Source organism: Carcharodon carcharias, chromosome 19, assembly GCF_017639515.1.
Source record: "Carcharodon carcharias isolate sCarCar2 chromosome 19, sCarCar2.pri, whole genome shotgun sequence".
Taxonomy (NCBI): Eukaryota; Metazoa; Chordata; class Chondrichthyes; order Lamniformes; family Lamnidae; genus Carcharodon; species Carcharodon carcharias.
The window spans coordinates 89385348-89400732 of record NC_054485.1 but is presented as its reverse complement, the minus strand read 5'-3'; the positions used below and the strand labels follow the sequence as shown (position 1 = coordinate 89400732).

At 46.6% G+C, this 15385-nt stretch overlaps 1 protein-coding gene across 1 annotated transcript in view; it reads left to right on the top strand.

Annotated features, from left to right (window-relative positions):
* The window catches only part of LOC121291276 (macrophage mannose receptor 1-like), a 44850-nt gene that overhangs the window by 20441 nt on the left and 9024 nt on the right, over positions 1 to 15385 (top strand). The window contains exons 6-8 of the mRNA XM_041212346.1: positions 2822 to 3060; positions 4025 to 4204; positions 6990 to 7355. Of these exons, the coding sequence (XP_041068280.1) occupies positions 2822 to 3060; positions 4025 to 4204; positions 6990 to 7355 (785 nt within the window). The remainder of the gene's footprint in view (positions 1 to 2821; positions 3061 to 4024; positions 4205 to 6989; positions 7356 to 15385) is intronic.

Below are 15385 nucleotides of genomic sequence, written 5' to 3'. Positions count from 1 at the left end.
CGATACCTTTAGACTTAGATCTAGAAGACTTCCCACATCGAGGGACTCATGAGACAGACAAAGCACATGCTCACGTCTGTTTCTTCATACCTTTGGTTAATAAAAGACTATTAACCTCAGTTTTAAAATTAACATCAATTGCAATGTGCAGAAGTGAGTTCCAAATGTCTACCATCCTATGCGTGAAGAAGTGTTTCCTAATTTCACTCGCAAAAGGGCTGGTTCTAATTTTTAGGCATGTCCCCTAAAACTAGGCTCAATTAGCAGAAATGGTTCCTCCCTTCCTATCCCTCTGTTCCTTTGAATATCTTCAAAACTTTGATCAAATTAGTCCTTGACCCTTTAAATTCCAGGGAATACAACACTGATTTGTGTAACCTCTCCTTGTAATTTAACTCTTGAAGTCCAGGTAACATTCTAGTAAATCTATACTGCACTCCCTCCAAGGCCAATATATCCTCCCTAAGGTGTAAAGTGCCCAGAGCCGCTTACAGTATTCCAGGTGTGGCCCTAACCAGGGCTTTGACCAGCTATCTTCCATTTCGTACCCCATTTGGGCTTCAAGTTTCTGAATAGATAATTTCCAGACTCTTGCTCGCAGGACCAGGGAGTATTATTATACCATGCTTCATTTGATAAAGGTCTTACTCCTCCTTCAGATGATTATGGGAGGGGAATATAGCCAATGATCATCCATTTCAGGGCCGAGACTCATTCGATCTCAGGCACAAATCCTGGGTAGGATTTTCCCCATGGGCTTTGGACCCCACCATCTTGGCCAACTGAGAGTCAGAATCAGGCACTGTGGGGGAAAACTGTCACCTGGCTGTGATTTTCCTTGAATAGACCTGTTACGACAGCAGGCTAACATTGCCAATTAGCTATGGGCAATTTGAACTTTTTAAGGAAGGCCCGTATTTTTTTAAAAAAGGAAATACAAGTAAAGACACTGAGCAAAAGGTGGCTGATAATGTAAAGTGACCACTTGCTGGAAAATTCCTATGTGGATTATAATTGACAGGATGGTTTGAGAGGACATGGAATGTGGCACCTGGAAGGTGTCATGGCCTCCTTCAAACAGAGACACTTGAAAGGGAGATAGGAAAGATGCAGAAGACTGACCTTTAATCTCCCATGGTTGCACGCCGCATCCGAAATCCATCCCATGTTGATTTATATATCAGAATGTGTAAATGGTCTGAGATGAAAAGAACATAGACTCTGGGTGCGAGTCATATTTTTTTCCTTTCCAGAATATACAGGGAGAAACCAGTTAAAAAGCTGGTGTGCTGGTGTGTAACAGTGTGTAACAGCAAGCAGAAGAACAAGTTAGTCACTCCCCTGCAGCTTGCAGGCAAAAGGCCTCTCTCTCTCTGTTGCTGGAGGCAAAGCTCAGCAGAAGCCAGGCTCTAAAGGAAATCAGACAGCCTTTCAGCCATCCTGCAGAATCAAGTGTCTCCAATCGAACTGCAGAATTGACAAAATCAGCTCTACTGGAATAACCCAACTTAACGGCTGCAACATACTGCCATCTACGCCTCACAGACAAGCAAAAAGACTGATTCATACTTTAAAAAAACTTTTATTTGGACTCTTAACTTCTCATTTCTGATCTGTGTATTGCATTTTTATTATTTTTCTCAGGTTTTAATAACTAATAAACTTACTCTTTGACTCAAGAAAGCCTGGTTAAATTGGCATTTTCTAAAAAATAAATACATTTGGATTGGGAAAATATATCTATGGGGGAAGAGGTCCCTTTTTAATTAACCTGGTTGAATAGAGCAGGGCAGCCAGCTCATTCCTCCTCATCCTGGAACATAACAAAATTCGGGTCCCATTCGGGAAGTTAATAAATTGAGGAGTCCTCGCCCAGGGTCCGGTCGTAACAAATAATTAAGGACAACGGGACAGTATTTGAAGCTGGGATGGTGGTGAAGGCACCAGTTGGAATTCCTCTATCTCTGAGGAAACAGCAGGCTACCATTTCAGGTAAATGAAAGAGAGAGAGCGCCCGAAGATGAATTTCCATCAAACTTTTTTGGCTTCAACTTAAAAAAAAACCTTCTGCAGCCCAGCCAATATTGTGGAAGGGAACCTGGAGCTGGAGCTGAAGCCAGTCAGACCAAGAGGGCCTTGAAGTCTACCTGGAGCACTGGCACTCCCCCGTGGTCAGCCATAGGTGTATCACCTCCACTGCTCCCCGCCGCTGCCTTTGGGGGAAACTGGATGCTGACTGGAAAATTGCAGTAGGCCTCTGACAATAGGCCTTTAACAAGATCATTTGGCTATGCATCTCCAGGAAAATGACCCAAGGATAGGATAGAGCTAAGGAATCATCATGCCAATGACATTTGGCACAAGTTCATCCACCCACCTCTGTGACCTACCCCCAAAAGTGGGGCCTAAAAGTTCAGGCCTCAGCGTCACTCAAGGTGCTGAATGATACCATCAAGCCCTATCTTGGGACTCTTCAGTGCTGAAAGAAGCAAATTAATGCCCTTGGCTAAAATTCTGACAAATACATGGACAAGGAAACCTGTCTGCCCGAAATACATGCGAGTTTCTTCCTAAGCTCCCAGTTTCACAGCGGCAGCTGCTGGAGTCAGGATGCTATCAGGGAATTGCAATTCACTGGGTGCGGCATGTACTGTCCTTGGCTTTGTGTGTGGACCAAAGCGCTGTGAGCAACACAATGTGCCAGAACGTCACCGACACAGTGTTTGCCAGCTTTGTTTCAAAGTTGCAAAGCAGCCCTGAGCTGGCTGTGTTGAAACACTTTTTCACAGTCTGTTCACGGGCTGTTTCTCCTCTCACGCAGGCCACAGAATGGCGGGTCCTGCTGGACCGGAGCGAGTCTCGCTGCGTCCTCATTGAGCCGGGGTCGGAGTTCTCCTTTGGATGGGGATAGAGGTGGATTGGCCGACCTGGTGAAGGGCTCACGGTCTCTTTGCCTGAATCTGGCTGGTGTCCCCGATTACGATTGCTGCCGGTCACTGAGATGCTCACCGCAGATCCGTGGATTCCGGCATAAGGTGTGGGCAGTCCCGCTGCAGCTGGGTGATATGTCAGTACTGGACTGGGGCAGCAAGGCGAGGTATAAACTGATGGAGTAGCTGTCAAGTCAAGTAAGGTCAGTGCAGAGCAATCCAGGCGAGCTTCTTAATGAATATTTCCAGCCTCTGACACAACTAAGTGCTTAATTGGAGATACCACCTCTTTTTTAAAAATAGTGTCATGCTCAGCCATAATTATTTGTATCTGTATAAAGATTTAGTGTAATTTGATTGAAAACAAACTGATTTTTTTTAAACAAAAGGTTAAAGTTGGCAGGGGGCTAGTTAGCTCAGTTGGCTAGGTGGCTAACTTGTGGTTTAGAATAATACCAACAGGAAGGGTTCAATTTCCATTGCAGCTGAGGTTGGCTTGGGACCTGCCTCATCACCTGCCCCATGCTTAATGTGGAGTGATGCCCCTGAAGCTATATGAACAATTGTCTCTCCCTCTAAAGAAAGAGAGAGAGATGTCTACAGTCCCTTGTAGACAATGATTAATTCTTTAACTTCCTTCACTGTCGCTGGGTCAAAATCCTGGAACTACCTCCCTAACAGCACCGTGGGTGTACCTACACCACAGGGACTGCAGCGGTTCAAGGTCAATTAGGGATGGGCAATAAATGCTGGCCCACATCCCCTCAATGAATGAAAGAAAAAGGTAGGGACTTCATCTTGTGCACTGGTGCAAACCAGGCAGTATCGGATCAACAACCAGTGCCTGATAATCCGATCCTATTGCAGCCAATTTCTACCCTGTAATGTGGGTTTAAACGGGTGAATGATAAAAAATCCTTACCGGTCGCGATAAAAAGACATTCTCAGCAATATCCCTAGAGCAGTCCATGCAATTAAAAGAACGGGGTAGCCACATCAGCAGAGTCCGGAACAAAAGATGCCAAGGTGTTTAGACTCCCCAGGAGGCTGATTCAAAAATAATTGAATTCCTTGATTTTTTGTTGTCGGTGCAGCCTCGGGAAAAGATACACTGCAATGTGAGGGCTCGAGAGCCTGGCGACTATTGTTAGTTAAAAGCAGTGAGAATCCTAGGACGGCTGCAGCACGGGAGGAGGCCATTCGGCCCGTCCTGTCCGTGCTAGCTCCCTGCATGCGCGACTCGCCTGGGCGAGTAAAGCGAATCCATCGGAAAAGTAGGCGCTTGTGGTGAAGCGCCTGTGTGCGCTAGAGTGAATGGAGAGTGAGCTCAGGAGGGTTGGGCAAAGCTCCAGCTCCAGCCGATCCCCGGTTAGTTTCCTACTCCGGCGGCTTCGGTTAAATGGGAAGTGGGAGCGCAGCTGTTGCTGGAAGCACTCGGCGTGTGACTGCCAAGGGTTTCTCAGTTGTAACCGGCGGGTAATTGAGGAGGGTGTTATTAAAGGAATTGCGAATTCTGGAAATACACGGCTCCATTGCAAAAGCAGAGAATTTGGGGTGGAGGGAATAATAATTAAAATTAAGCAAGATACTGGGACATCCCTTGCAGCCGGGGTGAAGATTTCCATCTGGCCGCTGAGCGTTGTGAAATTTTAGATGTTTTTATTAAGAATATGTTTGTTTACCCTTGCTGGGCAGACAAATGTTATTTATCCTCCGCCCTACCCGTAATTAAAAGAGGAAAATATTTAATAACATTTCAGACTTTGCATCCTTCAACAACGACAAATCATATTTAAAGTGCGCCTTTTAACACAATAAAATGTCCCACGGGCCCCTCCCAGGAGCATTGGAAAACTAAAGGAGGAGATGGTCAAAAGCTTGGTCCAAGAAGCAGGTTTTAAGGTTTGCCTTAAAGGAGGGGAGTCCGGAGGCAGAGATTTGTGGGGAGGGTGTTCCAGAATTTAGGCCCGAGGTATGGTTAATGTGGAGTGATGCCCAACAACGGTAGAGTGATTAAAATCCGGGACGCTCAGGAGCCTAGAATTAGGTGAGTGTAGACATCTCCGGGCAGGAGGAGATTACAGAGCTGGGGAAGGGTGGTGCCTTGGAAGGATTTGAAAATAAGGATGTGAATTTTAGAGTCAGGGCGTTGCTTGAGCAGGAGGTCGGCCAGCACAGGGCTGATAGGGGATTGGGAATTGCTGCAAGTTAAGACACGCAGCAGAGTCTTGGATGACCTCAAGCTTAAGGAAGGTAGAACGTAGGAGACCAGCCAGGAGTGCGTTGGAGTAGTTGAGTCTAGAGGTAACAATGGCATAGATGAGGATTTCAGGAAGATGAGTTGAGACAGGGGCAAAGTGGAGTGATGTCGCGGAGGTGGGGGTGATCTTAGTGATGGTGCGAATATGAGGTTTGAAGCTCACCTCAGGGTCAAATATATCACCAAGGTTGCGAACTGACTGGCTTAATCTCAGACAGCTGTCAGGGAGGGGGAACAAAGTCGGTGACTAGGGAAAGGCCTTTGGAGTGGAGACTGAAGACAATGGCATCAATCTTCCCAGTATTTAATTGGAGGACAGTTCTGCTCATCCAGCACTGAATATTGGATGAAGTGTCCAATATTGTAGCTTGAAAATATTTGCCCATCTCGCCCATCTTGTTCAGATGCTGGCAGCTGCTGTCTTGTTTTGGGTTTCTCATATGTTAATGTGATGAATTTCAGGTTGTTCCTTGGGTGTGTTTTAGGCATTTTTTTTTTCATTCGTTCCTGGGATGTGAGTGTTGCTGGCAAGGTCAGCATTTGTTGCCCATCCCTAATTACCCTTGAGAAGCTATACTTATCACCTTGTCCCAACACTTGCTTCTGCTTGAAAGAGAAGTTGCCTTGGGGCATTCTTTTTGGATACCTGTGATTAACTCGTTCTATTTTTCAGTTGCTATTGTGCGTGCCTGAATATCTGGGTCACTTTTAGCCTTTGGAAGCATGTGCAGAGTGTCATTGTCCCTCCTCATCCTCCTGGCTCAAGGTGAGCTCACTCACTAGTTTCCCATCAAATTTTATCTGCCTTTCAGTAAACATTAAAATGACTGAAGATGTGGATAACGGGGAGGGGAGCGGGGGCGGGGGGGGGGGGGAGCGGGTGAGGGGAGGTGGAGAGGGAGGGAGGGGAGGGGAGAAGGGAGGGGAGCGAGAGGGGAGGGGAGCGAGAGGGGAGAGGAGCGATAGGGGAGAGGAGCGAGAGGGGAGGGGAGTGAGAGGGGAGGGGGGGCGAGGGGAGGGGGGAGGGGAGGGGATACAGAATTGAGTTCTACTTGGTCTCAGCTGTGTTTCTCTAGGGCCTGAGTTTTCATTCCCAAATTGGGAGCCCAGAGTCGGGACCAATCCTGGCTTCGCAAACCTGACTCAAGAGGAAGTGCCTCAGAATCAGGGATTTTCACCCTGGGGGTGGGGCGGTGGAGTTTTATGGGTGTCAGGCCAGGCGACCCGGAATGAGCGTGGAGGCTTTCGGGTGCAGAGCTGGGCTAGTTGGAGGGCCTGCCTCAGTGCTTTGGCACTGCGTCGATGTTTTAAAAAAAGACATAAAACCCTGCATGATGCACCCTTCACACCTCCCTCAACAGCCACACACTCCCCATGCCCCATCCATGCCAACTCATTCCCCCTCTACCCATACTTTATAATTGCTACTGTCCAAACTGATGGAACCTTTCCAGAATCTAGCGAATTTTGGAAAATTAACACCAATGCATCGACTATCTCATTAGCCACCTCTTTTAAGAACCTAGGAGACTTGCCAGCCTGTGGCTCCATCAATTTGTTCAGCATTGTTTCATAGTGATTTCAATTTCACCACGTTCCCTTCTCCCATAGGTTCATTGACAGCAGCTTCTAGGTTGCCATATTTAATTGCGCATATACGGACTCCAGAAGTTGCTGTCAGTTTTGGAGGAGTCAGTGATGGAAAATGCTTACAGTTTCATCATAATTAGCAATGCAAAATTCAGGCCAATGTCCCACTGCCAAAAGTTTAACCAATTTTTATTAAATTGTTTTTCAAGGTCTGTTGGAGATCACACTCTCAGGGAGAGAATACCACTTGATCCAAGAGATGAGAAACTGGACAGAAGCTCGGGACTACTGTCAGAGTCGATACACTGATCTTGCCAGTGTACTGAGTCCAGAGGAAGGAGCGCTCATTGCTAGCCTGTCAGAGCAAGAGGAAAGGACATGGATTGGACTTTATAATGACGAACGGTCCTCCGATGGGTGGAAGTGGACGACAGGAGAGAAATTCAGTTATACTAACTGGACACTTTCGTATCCACAGGAATTGAGCACCACCTCTCCTGCCTGTGTTTCTATAAGCAAAGATCAATGGTTGGGCATGCAGTGCAGAGTCCCATTGCCCTTCATTTGTTACAGAGGTATTAACCTGTTGAGTTAATGTCATGAAGTGTTACTTTTCTCTGTTGAGGAAGGGAATAATAGCTTTACATCATTTCTGTCAGGAAAAACTGAATGCTAATGAGAGTGATGAGAAGGTCTCAGTGCAATTTTATGGATGAAGTCATAAAAACTTACATTCCAGAAGAAGGCCATTTGGCCTATCACGTGTGTGCTGGGCCTTTGAAAGAGCTGTCATGTTTAGTCCTAGAGGCTGACTTTTTTCATAACCTTGAGTTCCTCAACCTTAGCTACCCTGTCTGATTCCCTGGTAATACAGAGCTTGACTATTGCTGAAAAGAGAGACATGTTGCCGAGCATTTCGAGAGCTTTGCATTCATCAGGACAGGTGCAAAAATGCCAAATTTCTAACAATCACCGCAGTTTATATTACAGGAGAAAAGGGTGCTCTCTGGTTGGCAAGTTGACTTTGATTGGCCAAGGAATTGCCATGGAGAAAGCAGTGGGGAACTATAGGCTCCCCAAGCTCCTGGGTAATTCAGAAAAGGCACAAGGCTTGAACATATTCCTTGTGTTTGCAGAGAACGGATCCCTGCGTATGAATGTATTTTGCTTCTAGCAATGAGCCATGTTATGAGCTCGGCTGATTGTCTTAACTGGTTGTTACTGTAGCTTTTAGCACACTCAGGATTGTTCAGCAAGTGCTGCCCAATCACAGAATCACATTGAATAGTGGACTCTTTTTTGGGTTTTGCAAGCGCGGGCTGGTTGAGTATGGTTTGTCCTCTGCCTATTATGAAGAACTGAAGGCCTGCCCCACGCCATATGCACTGTGCTGTGGGAGGGCTAAACAGGGGCCGAGTGGGACTTCCGTCACTCACTGGGAAAGCAGCTTTGCCCTCGGGAGCTGCCAGGCAATCTGGTTCGCTAGCACACCCACTAACACAAGAGGAGGAGGGAGAAGGCCCAGTGGATCCCCGGAAACAGGCAAGTGTGGTGTCTCGGGCAGGGAGGGTTTGGGCATGTCGGGGCCGGGGGGTAGGTGGGTTGGGTTTAAGGCTGTGGGCAGGTAAGAAGAAAGATGGGTTCTATCTTGGGGGGGTGGGGGGGCACTACCCTCCCACCCCTGATCGGCAAAGGGCAGTCCCCGGAGATAGAAATTCCCTTCCTTCCTATTTTAAAAAATTATGCTGCCTGCTCCCACCTAATGTCACATGTTTCATGGGATGAGCAGCGTATTGTCAGGGTTAATTGCCTTGGTAACAAGACTAATCAATCCTTGATTACCTATTTAAACCTGGTGGGTGGGTTGCTGATTTCTGCACCCGACTACCCCCCTCCCCGTTTCACGGGTGGGAAGGTGGTGATGAGCATCACTGGCAAACAACAATTATTGCCCATCCCAGTTGCCCTTGTGAAGGTGGTGGTGAGTCCCCTTCTTGAACCACTGAAGTCCCGTGTGGTGTGGCTACACCCACAGTGCTGTTAGGGAGGGAGTTCCAGCAGGTTGACCCAGCGGCAGTCAAGGAATGGTGATATATTTCCAAGTAAGGGTAGTGTGTGGCTTGGAGGAGAACTTGCAGGTGGTGCTGTTCCCATGTGTCTGGTGCCCTTGTCCATCTAAGTGGCAGAGGTCGCGGGTTGGAAGGTGGTATCTAAGGATGTTTGGTGAGTTTCTGCACTGCGCCTTGCAGTTGGTAGGGGGAGTGGATGTTTAAGGTGCTGGATGGGGTGCTGATTGAGTGGGTGCTTGGACAATGTGGAGCTTCTTCAGTGCCATTTGGAGCTGCCCACCCCTGGAAGAAATGTCCAATGCCAGCCGACCCAAGGCCACCCAGCAATAACACGCCGCAGGTGGCATGAAGGTGGTGAGAGTGGGACTTACAACCCTCAGAGGGAGGACATCCCATCCTCCAGAGGTGCCAACCAATCAGATTAGCTGACAGCTCTTGCAATCCCAGCAGCGCCAGAACTCAGTACTGGGCACTGCTGGGACGGCACACAGGTTCACTGGTGGCCACCGAAGAGAGGTAACCCTGCCGGTTTTTGATGGGGAGGGATCGGGGAGCCTGGGGGGGAGGGGGTTGGGGGGGGGAGGTGGTGGTGGGTGGGTGGTGAGGGCAGGGGATTGGGCAGCGTGTTTTGGATGCCAGGCGGAGAGTAACGAAGCAGGGTTATCATCGTGCCCCCCCGATGCGTGCAGGGCACCCTCCGAAGGACATAACCCGTCCTTTCTTCCCACCTTTTAAGCACTTTGATTTTTTACAAAAATGGCCTCCTGCCTCCTGCCCGTCTGGCCACGATAACTCTACCGTCGTGTGGGCAGCATATTGTTCCGGTCAGTTGGCATGGTAGTTCAATTGACCCTTAATTATTGACGTAAAAATAGTGGGCGGGCTGCTGACTTCTGCTCCTGCTCACTTGCTGTGTCATGGGGGAAGGTTGTGGGCTTGCCACTCCTCATATTTTATATCCTTTCTTGCCGAAAACATGTCCAGCAAGGGGGGAATGGGGTGGGAGGGGTTTGGCAGTCGGGGGAGTGGGGTGGCGGGTGGGGGACATAAAATTCAGCCCCTAAAGTTCCTAACAGGCTTGACAGCACCGGTGCTGAGAAAATGTTTTCTGCCTAGCTGGGGAATCTAGAACACGGGGTCACAGCCTCAGAATAAGGGGTCAGTCATTTGGAACTGTGGTGAAGAGAAATTTCTCCACTTAGCGAGATGCAAGCCTGTTGAATTCTCTACTCCAGAGAGCTGTGGTTGCTCGGTCACTGATTATTATCAAGACAGAGGTCGATAGATTTTTGGGTACCCAGGGAACTAAGGGATATGGGATAGAGCGAGATGGAAGCACTGTGATAGAAGATCAGCCATCACCTTGTTGAATGGCAGAGCAGGCTCAAAGGGCCAGATAGCCTCCTCCTGCTCTTATTTCTCACGTTCATATGTGAAAAAATATCTTGTTTCGGACAATAGGCAGCGCAGGTGTTCAACCCATTATCATACTTTAGATACCCCAAAAATATGAAAAGTGTGAATGTACAAGTGTGCCTGTTCTTTTCTCTAGAAGAGTGAAGTGGGTGAAGTTTTCAAGGTTATGAGAGTGGCTTGATAGAATAGATGTGGAGAAAATGCTTTCAGTTGCAGGCGAGGCCAGAGCTTGAGGCTATTGATATAAGATGGTCACTAATAAATTCAATAGGAGAAACTTCTTGAGGCAGATAATGGTTAGGACATGGAACTGTAATGATCCCATGTGATTCCTTCCTGTTCCGTTAGGTTAAACTGGCCCTCCCCTGAAACCTCAAAAAGCTGGTAGCTCAGCCCCAACTTAGGGTCTCTCTCTCTTTCTGGGACAGGCAGTCAGCAGCACCTAGAGGAGAGTGTGAGAGGAGAACCCTGGGTCAGGCAGTCAGCAGCACCTAGAGGAGAGTGTGAGGAGGACCCTGAGACAGGCAGTCAGCAGCACCTAGAGGAGAGTGTGAGGAGGACCCTGAGACAGGCAGTCAGCAGCACCTAGAGGAGAGTGTGAGAGGAGAACCCTGGGTCAGGCAGTCAGCAGCACCTAGAGGAGAGTGTGAGGAGGACCCTGAGACAGGCAGTCAGCAGCACCTAGAGGAGAGTGTGAGGAGGACCCTGAGACAGGCAGTCAGCAGCACCTAGAGGAGAGTGTGAGGAGGACCCTGAGACAGGCAGTCAGCAGCACCTAGAGGAGAGGTTGAGAGGAGAACCCTGGGTCAGGCAGTTAGCAGCACCTAGAGAAGAGTGTGAGGAGGACCCTGAGACAGGCAGTCAGCAGCACCTAGAGGAGAGTGTGAGAGGAGAACCCTGGGTCAGGCAGTTAGCAGCACCTAGAGGAGAGTGTGAGGAGGACCCTGAGACAGGCAGTCAGCAGCACCTAGAGGAGAGGGTGAGAGGAGGAAACAAAAACAGAAAATGCTGGAAAAACTCAGCATCTGTGCAGAGAAAAAAAATAGAGTTAATGTTTCGAGTCCATATGATTCTTCTTCAACTCAGCACCTAGGGGAGAGTGCAAGAGGAGGAACTGTTTCTACCTGTTAGAGCGGAAATGTCACGTCAAAGGAAAACAGGTAGGTTTTGATTGGCCAAGTGGTTTAAATCAGACAGCTGAGGACTACAGTTAAGAAATTCACTTTTAAAATATTTAACATCCAAATTAATTAATTAAATAGAACAAAGATGGAAAGGCAGGCGATGTGTTGCACCTGTACTATGTGGGAGCTGATGGACGATGGTGTGATCCACAGTGACCACATCTGCAGCAAGTGTTGGCTACTCGAGGAACTTTGGCTCGGAGATGATGAGCTGGAGTCTGAACTGCAGACACTGCGACACATCAGGGTTACCTGGATACTGCATTTCAGGAGACAGTCACACACCTCTGCAGCAAAGACAGAGAGTCCCAAAGACCGTGTTGCCTACCTGGTGCCAAGGTTAAGGACATCTCCTGGGCTGGAGGGGAACTTGGAGTGGGAGCGGTAGGATCCAGTTGTCGTGGTCCAAGTAGGTACCAACGATATAGGTAGGACTAGGAAAGAGGTTCTGTGAGGGACCACGAGCAGCTCCAGGCTAAATTAAAAAGCAGAACCACAAAGGCAATAATCTCCGGATTACCACCTGAGCCACATGCAAATTGGTGTAGGGTAAATAAGATTAGAGAGGTAAATGCGTGGCTCAAAGATTGGTGTGAAAGAAATGGGTTCCGATTCATGGGGCACTAGCACCAGTATTGGGCAGGGAGAGAGCTGTTCCATTGAGACAGGCTTCATTTGAACCGTGCTGGGACCAGTGTCCTGACAAATCGTATAACTAGGGCTGTAGATAGGACTTTAAACTAATTAGTGGGGGAGAGTGTGCAATTGAAGGGAAATTTTTAAAAAAATGAAAAAGAGAGAGCAGAGTGCAGGGTAGAGAAGAGGCGAACAAAAATCAAAGTGTGGCAGGAAGGGGCAGAAAATATAAGCAGAAGAGTGCACTAGAAATTGGAACCAGAATGAGCAATAATGGTAAAAAGTCAAAGCTTAAGGCTCTTTATCTGAATGCATGCAGCATTTGTAACAAGATAGTTGGGTTGACAGCACAAATAGAAATAAATGAATATGACTTGATAGCTATTACAGAGACGTGGTTGCAGGGTGACCAAGACTCAATATTCAAGAGAATTCGACGTTCCGGAAATATAGGCAAAAAGGAAAAGGAGGTGGGGTAGCTTTGTTAATGAAAGAAGTTATTGGTGTGGTGGTGAGTAGTGATATAGGTGTAATAGATCGTGATGTGGAATCAGTTTGGGTGGAAATAAGGAATAGCAAGGGGAAGAAGTCATGGGTAGGAGTCATCTATAGGTCCCCAAAGAGTTGCCTCACTATAGGACAATGTATAAATCAGGAAATAATGGAGCCATGTAAGAAGGGTGCTACAATTGTCATGGGTGATTTTAATCTGTATTGACAGGACAAATCAGATTGGCAGAGGCAGCATGGAAGACGAATTTGTAGAGTGCATCAGGGATTGTTTCTTAGAGTAATATGTTGTAGAACCCACCCGCAAACAGGCTATTTTAGATCTAGTAATGTGTAATGAGGTGGGATTAATAAGAGATCTCGTAGTTAAGGACCCCTAGGGGGTAGCGATCACAACATAGTAGAATTTCAAATTTAGTTTGAGGGCGAACAACTTGGATCTCAAACCAGTGTCCTCAACTTAAATAAGGGCAATTACAGAGGTATGAAGAAAGAGTTGTCTAAAGCGGGCTGGGAAAATAGACTAAGAGGAAGATCAGTGGATGAGCAGTGGCAGACAGTTAAGCAGATATTTCATAACACTCAGCAAAAATATATCCCGGTCAAAAAGAAGGACTCGGTGAGAATGATGAACCACCCGTGGTTATCAAAGGTGGTCAAGGAGAGTATCCAATCAAAAACTAAGACATACAAAGCAGTGAAAACTAATGGTAGGCCAGAGGATTGGGAGCTTTTTAGGAACCAGTAGTGGATAACTAAAAAGCTAATAAAGAGGGAGAAAATTGATTATGAAAGTAAATTGGCAAGAAAAATAAAAACAAACAGCAAGAGCTTCTATATAAAAAGAAAGAGAGTGGCTAAAGTGAGCATGGGACCCTTGGAGTATGTGACTGAAGAATTGATAAGGGGGAATAGGGAAATGGCAGATAATTTAAATCAATATTTTGCACCGGTCTTCACAGTGGAGGACACTATAAACATCCCAAAGATATCAGATAAGCAAGGAGCTGATGGGAGGAAAGATCATGTAACAGTCTCAACATGAGGGACAAAGTATTTGACAAACTAATGGGACTAAAGGTAGACAAGTCGCCAGGACCTGATGGACTGCATCCAAGGGTTTTAAAGGAAGTGGCTGCAGATATAGTGGAGGCATTGGTCGAAATATTTTAGAACTCACTGGATTCCAGGAGGGTCCCAGCGGATTGGAAAACCACTAATATGACACCCCTGTTCAAGAAGGGAGGGAGACAAAAAGCAGGAAACTATAGGCCAGTCAGCCTAACATCTGTAATTGGGAAAATGCTAGAACCCATTATCAAGGAAGAAATAGCAGGACATTTAGAAAAGCTTAAAGCAATCAAACAGAGTCAACATGGTTTTGTGAAAGGGAAATCATGTTTGACAAATTTGCTAGAGTTCTTTGGGGATATAACATGCAGAGTTGATAAGGGTAGATGTAATGTATTTGGATTTCCAGAAGGCATTCGATAAAGTGCCACACAAAGGATTATTGGACCAGTTAGGAGCTCACGGTGTTGGGGGTAGTATATTAGCATGGATTGAGGATTGGTTAACACACAGAAGACAGAGAGTCGGGATTAATGGGTCTTTTCAAGTTGGAAAGACATAACTAGTAGAGTGCCACAAGGATCAGACCTAGGGCCTCAATTATTTACTCTGTAATGACTTAAAGGAGGGGGCAGAGTGTAATGTATCCAAATTTTCTGATGATACAAAAATAGGTGGAAGGGCATATTGTGATGAGGACATAAGGGATCTGCTAGGGGATATAGATAGGTTGAGTGAGTGGGCAAAAACATGGCTGATGGAGTTTAATGTAGCAAAGTGTGGACTTTGGTACGAAGAATCAAAAGGCAGACTATTATTTAAATGGAGAGTGTCCAAAAAAGTGCGGCACAGAGGGACCAGGGTGTTCTTGTCATGAAACACAAAATGTTAGCATGCAGGTGCAGCAAGTAATTAAGAAGGCAAATGGAATTTTGACTTGTATTGCTAGGGGATTGGAGTTTAAAAATAGGGAAATGTTGTTAGAACTGTACAGGGTGTTGGTGAGGCTGCACCTGGAGTACTGTGTACAGTTTTGGTCCCTGTATTTAAGAAAGGATATACTGGCAGTGGAGGGAGTTGAAAAGAGATTCATTAGGCTGATTCCTGGGGTGAAGGGGCTGACCTATCAAGAACGGCTAAACAAGTTAGGCCTTTATTCATTAGAGTTTAGAAGAATGAGGGGTGATCTTATAGAAACATACAAGATTCTGTGGGGGCTTTGACAGGGTAGATGTTGAGAAGGTGCTTCCACTAGTGGGGGAATCTTGAACTAGGGGACATAGTGACAGATTAAGGGGACACTCATTTAAAACTAAGGTGTAAAGGAATTTCTTTTCTCAGAGGGTAGCAAATGTCTGGAATTGTCTACTTTGGAGAGTTGTGGAGGCTAGATCACTGAAAGTATTTAAAGAGGAGGCAGTTTGATTTTTGAAATATTAGGGAGTTGAGGGCGATGAGGAGTTGGCACGAAAGAGGAGTTGAGGCCTGGGGCAGATCAGCCATGATTTTATTGAATGGTGGGGCAGGCTTGAGGGGTCGAATGGCCTACTCCTGCTCCTATTTCTTATGTTCTTATGTTTTTTTTAACTATAAGAAGGCGCTAGTTTCAATTAAAGGAATGTTTCAAGATAGATCCCCATTTGTCTTCCATTTTCATATTACTCATTTTCAGATGACTTCCAAAACCCTCATAAACACATTTATGTAATTTTAAACAAT